Source organism: Vipera berus (assembly GCF_964194415.1).
Source record: "Vipera berus genome assembly, chromosome: 3".
NCBI classification, from domain to species: domain Eukaryota; kingdom Metazoa; phylum Chordata; class Lepidosauria; order Squamata; family Viperidae; genus Vipera; species Vipera berus.
In genome coordinates, this window is record NC_138204.1 from 182,354,290 (window position 1) to 182,370,341 (window position 16,052).

The window sequence follows — 16,052 nt, forward strand, 5'->3', positions numbered from 1 at the left end:
GAGCAAAGCTTGAGGTTGCAAGTAGAAATGAATTCATTAGCTTAGGAAGCAGTTATCATTTTGTTGGCCAGCTATTTCTGTGTTCTCTCCCTCAATTATATCAGATATAATTAAGAAAGCTGAGAAACAAACATCATAATATAACCCTTGTAGTAGTTTAGGTGTAGTCACGGGTCCAGAGATACCCATCACAAACAGATCAAAATATTCATGGGATAACTTTGGGCCAGCCACATCTCTAAGTGTACTCTATCTTGAAGGGCTGTTGTAAGGAGCATATGAGATTTTGAAGAGCAATGCCTTGAGCTCCAAGAGGACATGTTAGATTTGAGTATAATAACAAAACAATAAAAGACTCAATATTATTTTGAATTCCATACAAGTTGTATTTGACTTATTAACTATTTATATTCATAGATTAGGGTTGTGAATCTATGAACTTCATGAGGATGGGCACCACCATTACGTTACTGAAATTCAAAATTCAAAAAATAAAAATAAAATAAATGGTTGATTCCAGAAAACTTGTTCCATTTCTTCCCTTAAAATCTCTCTTTCCACAAACTGCACTATCCAAGTTCTGTTGCCTTGCAAAGGAATTTCAGTAAGAGGATTTTTAGCACTTTTCAAATCTTGTATAAATTTTAAAGTGTGAGAGTAAAAGTAGTCAGCCTTGTGACCCATTCCTACCTTTAAACTTCCCAAAGTCTGAAAAATTCTGGCCATATCATGGAATGTTTACTGTAACCTTCCAACAGACTGGGAGGTGATAAGTCCTCACTGGTCTCAGTGGCTGGTCACCCATTCCTAAACCATATCTTACTAAATCTAGAATTACACAAGAGATTCCTAAATAAATGCATACACAGCAACATTTTAATCAGTTAACTGTGTTTTAATAAGGGATTTTTTTGAATCAATGTAGATATTATCTACAAAAAATGATTATTTTGGTGGTTACAAATTCTGTTCCAAACTGTGTTTCAAAATATAAACCTAAATATTAGAGAATGCCTAAAAAAATAGTACAACTTTAACTTCTCCTTTAAAACAAAAATGTCCTAACATCATATTCAAATGGATTAAATTCAACCACTATAAAGCTATAAGGAATGGCAGACTTGTATTACTGTGTTTAGAAGTAAATTCTCATTAATACCCAAAAAGATTTTTATAGCTACTAAAAATAAAGTGGCCTTTTCATTTAAACATTTAAAAAGTTGCACAAAACATTCTGATATCAATAATCAAAAAGGCATTAATTTTATTATTTTTTGTTAACAGTAGGAACTATGGTGCTGAACGATTTTCCAAGTAAAAAGCAGTTCTCTTTGGGGACATTAGTCAATTAATTTAATAAAGTTCTGTTTTAAGAGGATTTTTCTTTTCTGTTGCGAGGTGAGTCTGCTCCATTTGAGGTTAATGTTCCATTGATTCCATTTTCTAAAAATAAAAAACAAACACAATTAACTCTTTCCTCTGGATTCCAAGCCAATAGATTATGTAGATTTAAAACATCTTAATACAGAGCTTTAAAATTAATTCGGGGAAGAAGCTTCAAGCACATCCTAAATCAGAATGTTTCTCACAGATGCTCTAACAGTATAATGTCCAGTGATTTCTACCAGCCCATTTAAAAATGGTGCTCATTTCTGCGTCTAACAAAAAATGACTGCTGAATCACGTTCAGCCACTTTAGAACATTATGAAAAGGGAGGAAGCAGGTCCTTCTGGGGAAGAGTACAGCTCATCAGTTTTCTCCCTCTAGGTGGTGGTAACATTCTTGCAGCAATTCTACCGAACGCATGTATGACCATCACTCCTGAGTAGCAATGCATTTTTCTTCTCCCTGATCTTGTATTCCATTCTAGCTTTCACTTAAAAAACTTAATAGTTTCAAGGGCTTTGCCCAAGCTTGCTCCTCTCTTCCCCTTTTCTTCATTCCCCAGGTCAAGCCACCTACTAGTACTCTAGGAAGAAATAAGCATAATAGTCTTTTTATAAGCTGCTTAGGAAATTAGAAAAGTAGTTCTTGGGTTATGATGGCAATTGGCATTGGAATTTCCATCATTAAATGATGCGATCGTAAAGTGTGACATTCATGTGATCATGCTGTTTAGTGATGGCAATCCTGGCAGTACTGGTTGCCATCATAATGCCAGAACCATGTGGGTCATTAAGTTAGGACCTGAAATAACTACATAGGCAGGAATTCCAGGCAAGCAGGCAGGGGTGTGTGTGTGAGGTGGTGCTGTATGTTGGTCTTGTGGAGCAAGAGTAAGTGCCATGAGGTGGGTGCTATGGAGAGCAAACGAGTGAGTTGCAACCTCCAACTGGCTTTTCAATTGACTTTTGCTTTTGAGATGTCAGCAGGGAATTTTGCAAGTGGTGACCCCGTGCCTCCAAGACACTGCAACTATTGTAATTGAAAGCCAGTTGCCTAGTACCTGTTCATGTGACCACAGGAATGCTGCAACAGCCACAACTGGTTTGCAGAAGTTGTAACTTTGAACAGTCATTGAATGAGTTTTAGTAACCCAAGATCTACCTGCACTAGATGTCCAATGATGTGCTGCAGACTTATATTAGAGAACTTATCAGATTAAATCATATCATTTATAGTTTCCTAATTGTGCAAAGCATCTACTTCCCTTTTGTACTTCTGTCAAAAGTATCCAGAAATAAGAAAAGCACAAACCTCTTTCTTTTTTTGAGGGCTTGCCTTTTGTTGTCGTAAACTTCTTTTTCATTGGTTGAGGAGGTGAAGAATGTTCTCTCCACCTTCTTAATTGGAAATTAATGAATTTCCACATCATAAAGGCCTGTGTTAAACAGATTGATGCCAGCACACTGATTCTATAAAAACCAGATATAGAATATTAGGATTTCTGATGATCCAGACATGGAAAGGATTAGAAACAACTGTTTCTTTTAGGAAGATGTTTCTTGAAGGCCACTAACTAATCTCTACCTTGCTTGGCACTAGTGTAAACAATTTGGTATATTGGTAACTAGCAAAAGGAATATCATCAGTAGCAATACATCTATTAGAAAATCATTTTTAAAAAATGACACATAGCAAATCCATGTTTTTATGCAGCAACTACATTAGGATTCTGTGGATCAGAAGATCAGATATAATAGTCTAACCTAGGGCACATCTGTCTTGCATTCTGAAGACCATTTTTACTATATCCTCTGAAAGAGATCAAAGTATATGGCTAGATAAATGCTAGCACAATATCTGAAGAACAGAAAATACTGTGATAGCATCCTTCCAAGAACTGCAAATACAGTCAAAGTCTTCTGTAATAGAAAGTAAAAAATGAGTTTACTTTGAAAGTGAACATCTGGTTGTTGCTATTTCTCTTCTTCCTTTTTGTACTTTCTAATTATCAGATACACTAAGCAGTCACTCTCATTCTACCATAAAACTGTAATAGGTCTCTCAAAAGGTAACATTGAAAAAAATCAAAGTAAATTCAGTGCCATGTTTTATATACAAGATTAACAAATTTTAGGCCCTCAATTTAATTTCAGATTTTTTTTGTTAAAAATACAGATACAGAACCTAGGAAGAGCTAGTGTTTCTGGGAAAGTTGTTAAAGGAGAAAACAGAATATGCCAAATAATCTATTTTCCTACTAACTTTTAACTTTGGTGCCATTCACTATTAAATATTTTGATAACCATCTAAATGAACTTACAAGTGGCCCTTGATTTACCACAATAATTTGTCATTAAGTGGTGCAGTGACATGACTGCCCCCGATTTTATGACTTTTGTTGCTGTGGTCATTAAGCAGCTCAACCATGGTCTTTTAAGTGAGACATTACATGACCCCTGGTTTTCCAATTGACTTTGTCAGAAACTAGTTTAGAAGGTTGTAAATGATGATCATGCTGCATGATGCTGCAACTGCTGTTAACTGGCTTCCAAGCACCCATTTTGTAATTAAGTGTCTTCAGGAATATTTTGTGATGATTGTAAGTGTGAAGATCAGTCTTAAATTATTTTCTTCAGCATCATTGCAACTATGACCAGTCGTTAAACAAATAGTCATAAACCAAGGACTACCTGTATCATATAATTATCCCAATAGATGGCACAATTAGCAAGCAGCTGCTAATTTGGAACATTACAATTTAGTTTTGCCCCATAGATGATTTAAACAAGCCCAAGTGGGAAAATTATGATTTTAAAGCATCATAAAAATGACAAAAGAATTTGCAAAATATAGTAAAAGCTATTTTAAATAATCATTTTTCTTTCTCATAATAATATACCCAATATTTCTAACAAAGAGTTTTCTCAAGCAATTAGATCAAGAAAAATCTCTCTGAAGATAATTTTTAGCTATTTTGTTTTAATATTATATGCTCCATGAACACATATCCGTGTTATACCTGATGGGTAGCACATTAAAGTTTCCAGTACTAAAATCCAAAGTTTGATTCTCTGCTCTAGCAAGGCCAAATCCAACAGTAAGGACAGACAGAATTAAGGTCAGGAGTCTTCCCAAAACAAAAAGAACAGCCCACAATGTAAACCTAGCAGAAATAAATAAAAGATACATGATTTATCAGAATTCATCCACCGATTGTGTTACTCACATCTTCAGTTTCAGACATTTATACACATTATGTACTAGGCATTCTGGGTGAATAATTCTGCCTGTTAAGATAAAACATTTCTGAAATGTATTAGGAGAGATTTTTTAGTATATGGTATTATCCAGCTCTGGCACAGATTTGATACAACATTGCTCTTCTCCCACTGATAAATAAAGCACAAGAAATCTTCTGGAAAGGCTATTATGTAGTCTTCACTTGAAGGATACATTCTAGCAAAGATTCCAAGGTATGGACAGATTTGAGGTCCTTGTATGTAAATGAATATACCAATCACGTTTAATTCTATTTTGAACAAAAAGCTCATATAAGCACAGCTACTAATATATGGCATACTGCACACATATTTATTTTATCTAAAAGTAGGTAGTATTCACTGTATACAGTACACAACATATGCATTTATGCATGCAGTATTAACTAAATATGAACAATATTTATAGACAACATTTATAATGTGAGATATGGCATATGTGAGATATAACAGTAGAAGCACGTACCCTTTCTGGTATTTTTCATCACTGAAGTAAAAAAGTCTGGAAATATGGAACAGAAACTCCACAAAGTAATGTAACACAAGAAGAACAAGACCAAGATGGGTCAAACTATAAAAAAGAAAAAAAATTAGCACCAGATGCTAATTGGCAAAGAAACAAAAGATCTTTAGAATTACGTTTGTCATAAAAATGCATCTGGAAAACATTTGGTACATCCAGGATAGAACACCAACCTCAAATTCTCAGACACAACTGAAGGATAGAAACTGGCGTTGTCCCATCCTCCCCGAGTTGTGTAAAGAACAATATACATCTATTTGCACGGTAGGGAGGATAGCAGAATCCAAGAATAGGTAGTTGCCAAGGTCTCTCTTTCTAGAGACCTCTGCTATTGCCATGCTATTAAATGTTGGATGGAATCCTTCTAAACATCGGCACAACATATTGGAAATTGATATGTACTTTTATAGCTTAATTTGTCTTCTGAACTATGCTACAGAAAATATTGCAAGATGATCTATAATGTATCATTGGAGGCACCAGTTTTCTACTTTACTTATTATAAATTATTGGACAGTATCCTACAAATTACTGGACTCCCTGCCCCAGAAAAATAACAATGTCACTCACTTTAACAGATAAGCTCCAGTGATATGGAAAAGATATAACCCAATGTAAACAAGCTGGCGAGGAATGTCTTCCTATGAAAGAGATGCAAGCTTATGAATTTTCCAAGAATTCTTATCATATTCAATTAGTTTTCATAACCGTGCTTCTCATCTATGACCCTCTCTAATTGTCAGCCCCAAAGATTGCAGAATATGTTGTTTGGGAAGTATAGGTATTGTTGTCCATTATCTAGGAATACTTAGAAAAATAATAAACTTATCAATTTACTGCAAAATTTTCTGATCAATAAATCCTCTTTCTTGCTTACTATTGTTTTTAATGGAAAATACCATATTTGTTAGTGATATAAAACACTTAACTATTCCATTACTGCCTAAAAATAATCTGTTTAATTTATGTAGTGATCTTTAAAAAGGACACTATGACAGGGTATATAACATGCTAAGTTGTAACAGTTTATTTATTTATGTCTCAGTGTACTGTATAAAATCAGCCAAAAAGCGTTATTATAATAAATGATGATGTCACCCACTCACAAGTTCTAGGACAGGCAGATTTATAACTTAAGTTCCATACTGTAACAGTCCAAAACTGAATATGGGTTAGGGTTAGAGAGTGGGGAGAGACATAACGTCAAACCAGAATCTTAGAAGAAGAAATTATAGCAGGCTCATTTCTTGGTTCTTTAAACTAATCAAGAAATTGTTTCTCAATTTGAGAAGCTGCTCGAACTGACTGCAGGAGCAGTGAAGAGAGGCAGATTTGGATTGGCTGAAACAAGAAGCAAAACCTTCAAAATAATTACTCAAGTAGGAGAAGAACATAAGAGCCTGAAGTTACATATCTAAACCTTATTTCTGACATTTTTTGAGATTACGAGCTCCATTTTAAAGGTATCTTTCTTTGCAAATTACATAGACATTTCTGCTTCTTCTTGTCTGGAAAACCATGTTTATTATTTATGTATTTATTTGATAAGCTTATGGACAAGATATTAGAAGCAAACTTACTTTTTTTATCTTTTGAAAATAGAATTCTGGAAAGGCATGAAACCAGTATGCCATCTGTGAGATATAAAAGAACTTCATTTGAATCCTGCAGAATACAATATGTAAAAATCAAAATTAAAATTTACTGATTATTTCATACAAAAACTCTGAGCTAAGATTATACAACAGATTATTTTAAATTTTTTGGAGTATTTAAAAACTAATGATATAAGATTACTGTAAATGCATTGTTAATAAAATAACTTCTGTTATTTGCCTGAAAATACTAGATATTTTTTATATAAGTAGTTTATTTTAATAACTACAAAAGTGAGTTGGGATAGATACAAGAAATTACTGATGTCATTCTTAATTAAAAAAACTCACGGCATTGATGTGTGTGGATAGTCTCTCCAGAGTGATGTTGGATCTGATACATAGTTTTCCTGAAAATAAGACACAGAAAATATTAAAGTACAGTTCAATGCCCTGTGAAGTTGCTTAACCTCTTTCTAAGCATGGCCAACAGCAGGGAAGGCTGATACAGAAATCTGAGTTAAATAACTTAGCATGCCTCAAACTGAACCGATTCCTCATTTTAAACAGAGTGCTTTTAAAATACAAGAAAGAGAAGCAACAGTTTTACATGAACTACACATTTCATAGAGCTCAAATTAATGCCAGATGCATATGAGACAACTTCAACAAAAAGTAAACTCCTTGTTGTACCATAAAAACTATCTGAGAACCTTTCCTAGCCACCGAAGTTACCTTGACTGGCAAGTCCTCATTAACAAACTACCATCCCCACTTAATAATTTCATTTAGCAACATATTTTCTACGTTTTTTGCATTCTAGGTTTAGCATTTTAAACTTCAGCATCTAATGTCCCAGGAAAGTATTGATCCTCCTTGGATCCTCTGACATACTCACCGACACAAGGATGCTTGTTCCCCAGACGCAAGAGAAAAGATAAAACGCACTGAGTTGTCCAGATTCATTGAATTTACTATGTTTTGTTTTGGAAAAGTGCATTCGCCTGTTAATTTTCTAAAGAAAAAAGTTATCTCATTATTGATAGTTATGATAGTTTAGATACTAAGTTACTTGTCATATATATCAAAAGTCCATAATGCAAGTCCACAATGCAATCAATCAACTTCTACTGTGGTACAGCCCATTATTAGTCTAACAAACAATACTTACATCTAACACATATTCTTGAATAACAGCATGTATGATTATTGCCACTAGCATGTAGAAGAAAACAGTAGCTAGATCTTTGATACCATAATGATATAATGTCACTGTTTCTGTAGGCTTGTTTTCTGGGAGAAAAAAAGAACAATATTTAAGAATGCATTTGTTTTAACCAGCCTCCTTCAATTTATATCGGGAATAAAAAACAATAGTTTAGAATTATATCTAATTTTCTTTCTATACTCCAAGTGAGTACAAAACAGGAGTAGTAGTACAGGAAAAACAATCCAGGCAAAAGTTTATAATATTGAGATTTTCACTATCTTTCTGTCCAAATTTTAAATTCAAAAGCTGATTAGCAAACAGATTTAATTTAAGCTGTGATTCCTAAACTGTAATCTGCAGATACTGGTGGTTCATATGGATTCCCATGTTGATTTGCCAAAGCCCATCCTCTGCCTTAGATATGCCCTTCTCTTTTCACTGGCAGTTAGCTGGCTGGCTGACCACTGGTGCAAGAGGGAGGGTGAGTGAAGGCAGAAAGTGGGCTCTGGCTTGGCCAGCTGGCTGATGGTGCACTTAACCAGGTCATTAAGTCAGTTGGCCACAGTCTGCTCTCTTCTTAGCTCAGCCCCCTCTACATGGAGCTGCCCTTGAGGACCACTCGGAGGCTTCAACTGGTGCAGAATGCGGCCGCGCGAGTTGTAATGGGGGTCTCCCGATACTCCCATGTAACACCTCTACTCCGCGAGCTGCATTGGCTTCCGGTTGCCCTCCGGGTGAAATTCAAGGTGCTGGTTATTACCTATAAAGCCCTACATGGCTTGGGTCCGGGGTACTTGAGGGAACACCTGCTGCCAGCATCAAGTGCCCTTCGTCCAGTGCGCTCCCACAGGGAGGGTCTGCTCAGGGTCCCACCGGTAAGAGATTGCCGGCAGGTAACGCCCAGGGATAGGGCCTTCTCAGTGGGGGCGCCTGCCCTCTGGAACCAGCTGCCAGTGGAGCTGAGGACTGCCCCCGACCTCCGTTCATTCCGCCGGGGCCTGAAGACCTGGCTCTTTGAGCTCTCTGGCCCAGGCTGAGGATTAATTTATTTTAATTGGGGTTTTAGTTGCACAGGGTTAAATTTAATCTTTTTAAAACTGGTTTTAACTTTTGTATTTTTGGTTTTTAATTCCCTGTAAACCGCCCTGAGCCCTCAGGGAAAGGGCGGTATATAAATGTAATAAAATAAATAAATAAATAAATAAATAAGTTCTTGACATACTTTTTTTATACAAAAGTTAGTTTTAAAAGTTTATATTATAAACAAACTCATCATGGGGTTTCTTTGGACATACAAAGGAGAAAGGAAGTCCATGTCTTTTTGGAACACTTAGTGGTCTGTGTTATAGAAAGTTCAAGCAATACTCCCTTAGGGCAGGGGTTCCCAATCCCCGGTCCGTGGACCGGCATGGGCCACAGCATGCCAGCAACAGGTCAGTGCAAACCATTGAAGCCCCATCTGCAGGCAACATGCAAAACCATGCCACCTCCAGTCTGCAGAAAAACCTTTCTCCATGGAAATGATCCCTGGTGCCCAAAAGGTTGAGGGCTGCTGCTTTAGGGGATGCAAAGCAGATACTAGGCCCTACTTTCATACAAGCTTTGTAAGATTCCCAATTTATTTCCTCCTGTAGAAAACTGATTCCTTTCTAGATTTGCAGTATGCAATGATATGTCATTTTGTTGGAACTGGCAAAGATTTGCTTGTACATTAAATGCAAGTCAAAATTAAAAAACTAGGATCAAATGTGGCATATTTCATTGTTTTGATGAAATAACTAATTCTGATTTTCCACAAACTAGGAAGAAAAAGATGAAATCTCCATCCATGAGAAGAGGAATGAGCAAAGACTGGAAGAATCCAAACCTCTGAGCCTTTCAAACAACAACCATACAGCACTGAACCAGTGTGATTATATATCTAAACCATTTCTGTGGTCTCATGTCACAAATGGAACAGCATTATCATTTCTCCTGATGTATGTCATCCACATTTGGTTATCTTTCTCTTAAGACACAATATGTTCCTGGTGTATAATAACATTGCAGACAAATACCCAAACATTTATTAGAAGATTACCTGTGACAGGAATGGTAATATTGTACTGAAGTGTAACAAAGACAACAGCTGCTTTGGCTGTAACCTGCAATAAAACAATTTGTCTATGTGATTGCACGGTAAATCATAGGAACATGCTATATTCCTTCATATATCTGAAAAAATACATTTAACAGGCTGAAAAATAATGAACTAGGCTTAGTCAAAAATAAAAGATGACTGGCTAAATGCAAATAAGCATTCTGACATTTTTTTGGTTAGCCTGCTTACTATTGTTGTTTGCTTGAAGTCCAATGAATGTAAACTTCCTTGGCCAGGGGTGTCAAAGTCAATTTCATTGAGGCCTGGCGTCCCAGGTGAAAGGGAAGCTCTCAGAACTTGGTCACCCTGCGGGGCAAAACAGCCACCCGGGATGCCAGACCCTCTGTGCCAGGCAGGTTTGGCTTCTCACCAGCTTCGTGCCACCTGGCCCAGCCACTTAGTGCTGTGAGGAGAGCACCCTCCTGCCTGCCAAAACTGGGTAGGCTGGGGACTGGGTGGTGTTGCACAGGTAACATTGACTCTCACGCAGCTTGCGGCATCCCCTCCCCAGGAGCCCACCAAGCCAGATATATGAAGTAGGTGAGGGTCATTTGCTGGCCACTTTCAGGTGATGGTGCATTTCTTCATTCCTCACAAAAGGTGACACCTCTCCAGTGTGCCCCCATGGGGCAGGGCCGACACAGTGGGAGCCATCCCTTGCTGTTTCCAGGATGGCCTTGTGGAGCAAAGACTGAATGTGTTCCAGCATGGATGGCCACCATGAAATTGTACATTGGCTCCTGGCCGGCCTGGGCCAGGGCCAAGGCAGTGGGGGCCGTCCCTTTGCTGTTTCCAGGATGGCTTCGCGGGCCTCATGAAACCACTTTGCGGCCGCATTCGGCCCGCAGGCCTTGTGTTTGACATGTCTGATCATGGCAAATGAGCTATCACCTATAAATCACTGCTGTTCAAGTAATGAAAGTAATTGTATTAATAGTAATTATGCTACCAAATTATCATTTTTAACCACAAAATCCTTATTTAAAGCAGTCATTAGCCAATTAGCAATTTAATCAGGATAAACGTATTAGGACATCATAGACAGGCAAAATAATACCAGACTTCATCTTCTGCAGCCTCTTCTTCATATGATGAACAAATCCACCAACTAAATTAGTATTATACTGATTAAATACTTTTTACACAGTGGTGGCTGAGTTCATACTGAACCATCATTAATTTAAGAATGAATTACAGAATTCAATTTCCTCGCTTTGCACAACAGTGAACGCTAATGATACTAGTTACATTCAGACAAAATTCTGAAATGAAAGCCAATAGGATTTTCAGCCTATGAAGTTTGGGACCTCAGCCAATGATTATTCAGCACAAAATACAGACTGCTATTCCTACTTTTCACACCTTTCAAGAAGGCATATTTTCTCCATGCTAAAAGTGATCAGAATTAGAAATTTTAAAGTTACACCATTTAAGTCCTTTATTATCTTCTGGAGCAAATTTTCTAACAGTGGGTGAAGCTCCAAGGATTTTATCTCCGCCCCACTACCACCGAAAAGCAACTTATGGAACTGGGGCATACTGCAGCTTTTTTCCGGTACCTGTTTCTACACTCCAGCTGTAACAGGCAAAACTGGATACGTGTCATACCATCCTCAGGGGCGTGAACCAACCCCGCCCCTTCTGTTGTGCATCGCGGACGGCTCTCTGTACACGTCAACAGTCATTTCACCTTTTCCGAAGCGGAGGGGAGGAGTCGCTTGCCGCAACGCCCCATGGGGTTTGTAGTTCTCCGGCTGCACACAAAAGGCAGCGCGTCTTCTCTCGCCCCCCCTCACCCTCCCGTCAGCTTTGGCAAGGGGAGACGCCTCGCCTGCAGCCCCCCTCGCCCCAGCCCTGCCGGCCCTTCCCGCCCCGAAATCGCAGAGAGGCGGCCAACTCCCCCCGCCCTGACACCGAGCTCGCGCTCCGAGTGCCACGTAACCTATCCGAGACCAGGAACTCGCGCGCTGGAACGAAGCGTGCGCGGCGCAGCGCCTTCTGCAAAACATACAACAACCGCCTTTCCCTTTCCCTCTTCTTCCCTGCCAATTTCGGGAAAGCTGAGCATCGCAAGTCGCTGCTGCACGCTTTGGCTTCGAAAGCCGTTCAATCAGTTCTATTTCCCAGGAAAGGGGCGTAAAATACAAATGAGTAAAAACAGGCTCTCAGCGATGCATTTAAGCCCGGGTTGCGCCAGGATACTGCAGCTGCCCCGAAGAAGCTCACCGAGACGAGCGACAGAGCTTGCAATGGGTGCGAGACCCTCCTAGACGACTCTCTCAGAAAGGGTTTGATGAACCAACAGGGAGAAGGAAAACGACCAGCCGTATCCATCGAGAAGGGACCACCGCTCCCGCCGGCAGGTGGTTGCACCTTTTGAGTTGCTGTTCTTCCCATCATCTCGCTACAATCATTGCTGCGGCCATACAGCCCTCTACCTGCCCCCTTTTCAGACAAGAACAGGCAATAGAAGGGACGACCGAGATGACCAGATATGACCCGGAGGACAGACACGCGAAGCTGCCCTTCCACATGGAGTCACAGAGTAGGACACGCTCTCCAGGTGCTTATTTTTTTCTCTTCTTCTGAACTAGCGACTAGATAGTTCCGACAAAGATTTACGAGCAAGAGACGATCGCTTTCCTCATCCGAATCAGCCAAGCAATTTGTGGTACGGGGATCCATACGATCACACACTTGGGTATCTTTAACACGTATACCGCTTCAGGCACTGCGTTTACCCCACCCCGGCAACGGCAGTTAGGAGAAGCGGCAACCAAGGAATTAAAGACTCACGCCCTGCTATCAGAAATCAATTCTGGCTTTCCTGGTGTTGACCATTCCCATTTGGTCCCCTCGTCCGTGTCACTCTGAAACATCTTCCCCGCTAACCTCCGCCCGGCCCTTCCTAGGGTGTCGGGCAACCGCACTGGGGTCTTGCAGCGCTATGCTCTCACCTCGAACATGAGTCCCAACAAGAAGACCATGGCCATGCAGGAGACGATGTCCGCGTGGTTCTGCACGACGAACTCATGGCTGAGCACGGGAGGGTTCTTGTTAGTCTTCTTGCGGATCGCCATGGCGAGACCCTCCTCGGCCCCTGCTCGATGGCCTCTCCCTCCGTCCCCTCGTGCGTCTGCTGCGCGGCCCGAGAAAAAAACGCTCAGGCAGCCGCTCCGCCCAACTTCGCCTCCGCCTTTTCGGGCGACTCTCTAGCCCTAGCGTCGTACAAAACCACCACTCGTCGTTTCCTGCCCCTCAACTCGAACGGAGGGACCTCGCTCCCTGTGGGTAGTCGCAGGAAGTGTACCACAGCACCCCCTTTCGGATAGGCGGACCAAATCCGGAACTCGCAGCTGATTGGCGGTAGCAAAAACAGGACGAGGCAGCTGGGACAGCTTGGGGCGTAAACGGTAAAGAAAGTGGGAGGTCCTTTGCCCAGCCCCCTCGCGCGTCACCCCAACGTTCAGGAGGGACGTTTAGCCAATCACAAAAATGCTATCATGCGGAGAAGCGCGCGCCTCCAGAGTGGTTTTGATCATCTGTTCGTCTGCTGAAGCTGCAGTCTTCCCCGTAGTCGTTCACCGGTTGGGTGCTTGTCCAAACAGGAATTCTAGACCGTGGTTTCTGAGAGTTGTAGTCTGAACACATCTAGAGCAATCCTGCTCTAATATTCACCTAAGACAATTTGTTCTTCTCCTCTTTTCCTTTTATTGAGCAAGAGGTTTTATGCCTACAATTCTTTTGTTAACTTTCTGTCGGCCTGGTTCTGCTTGAAAGGGAATATCTCAGGGAGAATTTCAAATAAAAATCCCACCCTCTCATACCTTGGGTTTCCGAAAATATGCAAAAAGTCATTGCAGAGATGACTATCATCGGAAAGTAAATATTGTTAAGATCCATTATAAGAATAAAACCTCATTTGTATAGGAATCCAACTGATAACACACTTGAGTAGAGTAGACTAGCATCCTTACTGTACAAAAATTTAAACTTAGAACTTGTGAAGCAAAACAGTTTGGGCTTATTCAGTTTCCCAGCCCAACTTGAAAGAAGCTTTATAGTAGCTTTCACTGCCCTCTAAATGTGTGGACTTTGATCTGCAGAACTGTCCACAGTAGCTTTACTTGTTTGGGAGCTGATGTGTACATATTTGGAGAGCTCCTTGATTAGAGGAAGTGATTTTAGAGGGCAAGATTGACATTTTCCTCTCCCATTTTCTCTGTATCTTTTCCTTGCTTGTACTTTCTTTCTTTTAGATATAAGCAATGATTTATTCTGGAAGTTGCACTAGCAAACATTTTGGCTAAATGATCCATTCCACTAGGTCCTATATTGGAGGGAGGGGGTAGGAAGATAGACAGTTTCTGTTCCTTTCTGAGTTTCTCTTTTCTGACTCTTGACATCTAAATGCTTAATGTCCTTTTTTCCCCTAAACCCAGGAAAAAGTGAGAAAATTTAAATTTTAATCTGGCTGTGGTAGAGGATACACTGTCCACTCAAAATATAACAAATATAAAAATATTAATTTTAAAAATGAGTTCTTAGATTTATTTACAGTTATGCCTTTAGTATTGTGAATTATCACCTACTAGGGTACCTTTCAGTGATTTCGCACTTGCATTTTGACCATGATACTGAACATATCTGAAGGTAATACTAGTAATTAAGAAGTTTGCCCACAAGCAAATTTTTATTGTGCAGCACTATTTCCTTTTCAAATCAATAGAAAAGTATAACTTGATTTCATATTAAAAGGAGATTGTGAGTGTTGGTAATCTAAAGCTGAGGCAACAAGATTGGGTCAGGATCATCTAACACAGGGGGATTCATCTTATGGCAGTGCCTGATAGTCAATTAAAGAAATGTGGAAAATGTGTTCTTTGAAAATGACCACAATGCCTAATATCTCTTTATTTTCTTTCAGTTACCATTCTCCCAAAGCAAAAAATGCCTTAGTGGTTACATATACTGCATATATTAACTTCTATCATTATAACAGAATTTTTCAAAACTGGTTTTAAAATGGTCTCTTAGATAATTTTTTCTGAAAATTTGACAATTAGCATGTTACCATTCAATCTACTTCTGCCACTCTTGGGATCAAAGAACATTTAACAACTTTGGATATCCTGACAGAATGTTATAAACATCTCTATTAATTCTAAACTCAAAATAGAATGTATTTTTCACTTAGATCTTTGCCTATTATGAAAATGGGTGCAGACCTGGGTTTGGCTAGTCTAAAGCAAAGAAGAAACAGGGGTGATATGATAGCAGTATTCCAGTATTTGAGGAGCTGCCAAAGAAGAAGAGGGTGTCAAACTATTGTCCAAAGTACCAAGGGCAGAACAAGAAACAATGGTTGGAAACTGATCAAAGAGAGAAGCAACCTGGAATTAAGGAGAAACTTCCTAACATTGAGGACAATTAACCAGTGGAATAGCTTGCCTTCAGAAACTGTGGGCACTCCATCACTGGAGATTTTTAAGAAGAGACTGGACAGTCACTTGTCTGAAATTGTATAGGTTCTCTTGCTTGAGCAGGGGCCTGAACTAGAAGACCACCAAGGTCCCTTCCAGATTCTATTCTTATTCTTATTCTTATTCTTATTCTTTTCTATTCTTATTCTTATTCTTATTCTTATTCTTTTCTATTCTTATTCTATTCTATTCTATTCTATTCTATTCTATTCTATTCTATTCTATTCTATTCTATTCTATTCTTTCATAGCTAACAATCTTTTTTTATTTCACAAGATACCATATATTTTATTTTTTTCCTAATTGACACAAACATTGCTTATTTGCTGTCAGCAGTGTAAGCATGTAGCTCTCCTTTAGGGCTCAGATGAGATGCTTGGTGTAATCAATGTCAAATTTTCACAATGTTCAGTAGAATCCAACTTCATTATTCAAA

The 16,052-nt window shown here is 39.2% G+C and overlaps 1 protein-coding gene across 1 annotated transcript; it reads right to left on the bottom strand.

Moving 5' to 3' along the window:
- Positions 1-1,325: 1,325 nt before the first annotated feature.
- TRAM1 (translocation associated membrane protein 1) lies at positions 1,326-13,360 on the bottom strand. Its single transcript, XM_081323504.1, has 11 exons — positions 13,091-13,360; positions 10,074-10,137; positions 7,955-8,076; positions 7,682-7,798; positions 7,135-7,193; positions 6,769-6,853; positions 5,759-5,829; positions 5,132-5,236; positions 4,407-4,550; positions 2,699-2,856; positions 1,326-1,443 (listed from the first exon to the last, which is right to left on the bottom strand). The coding sequence occupies exons 1-11, from the start codon at positions 13,211-13,213 to the stop codon at positions 1,370-1,372; spliced, it is 1,122 nt and encodes a 373-aa protein (XP_081179630.1). The 5' UTR covers positions 13,214-13,360; the 3' UTR covers positions 1,326-1,369.
- Positions 13,361-16,052: the final 2,692 nt, after the last annotated feature.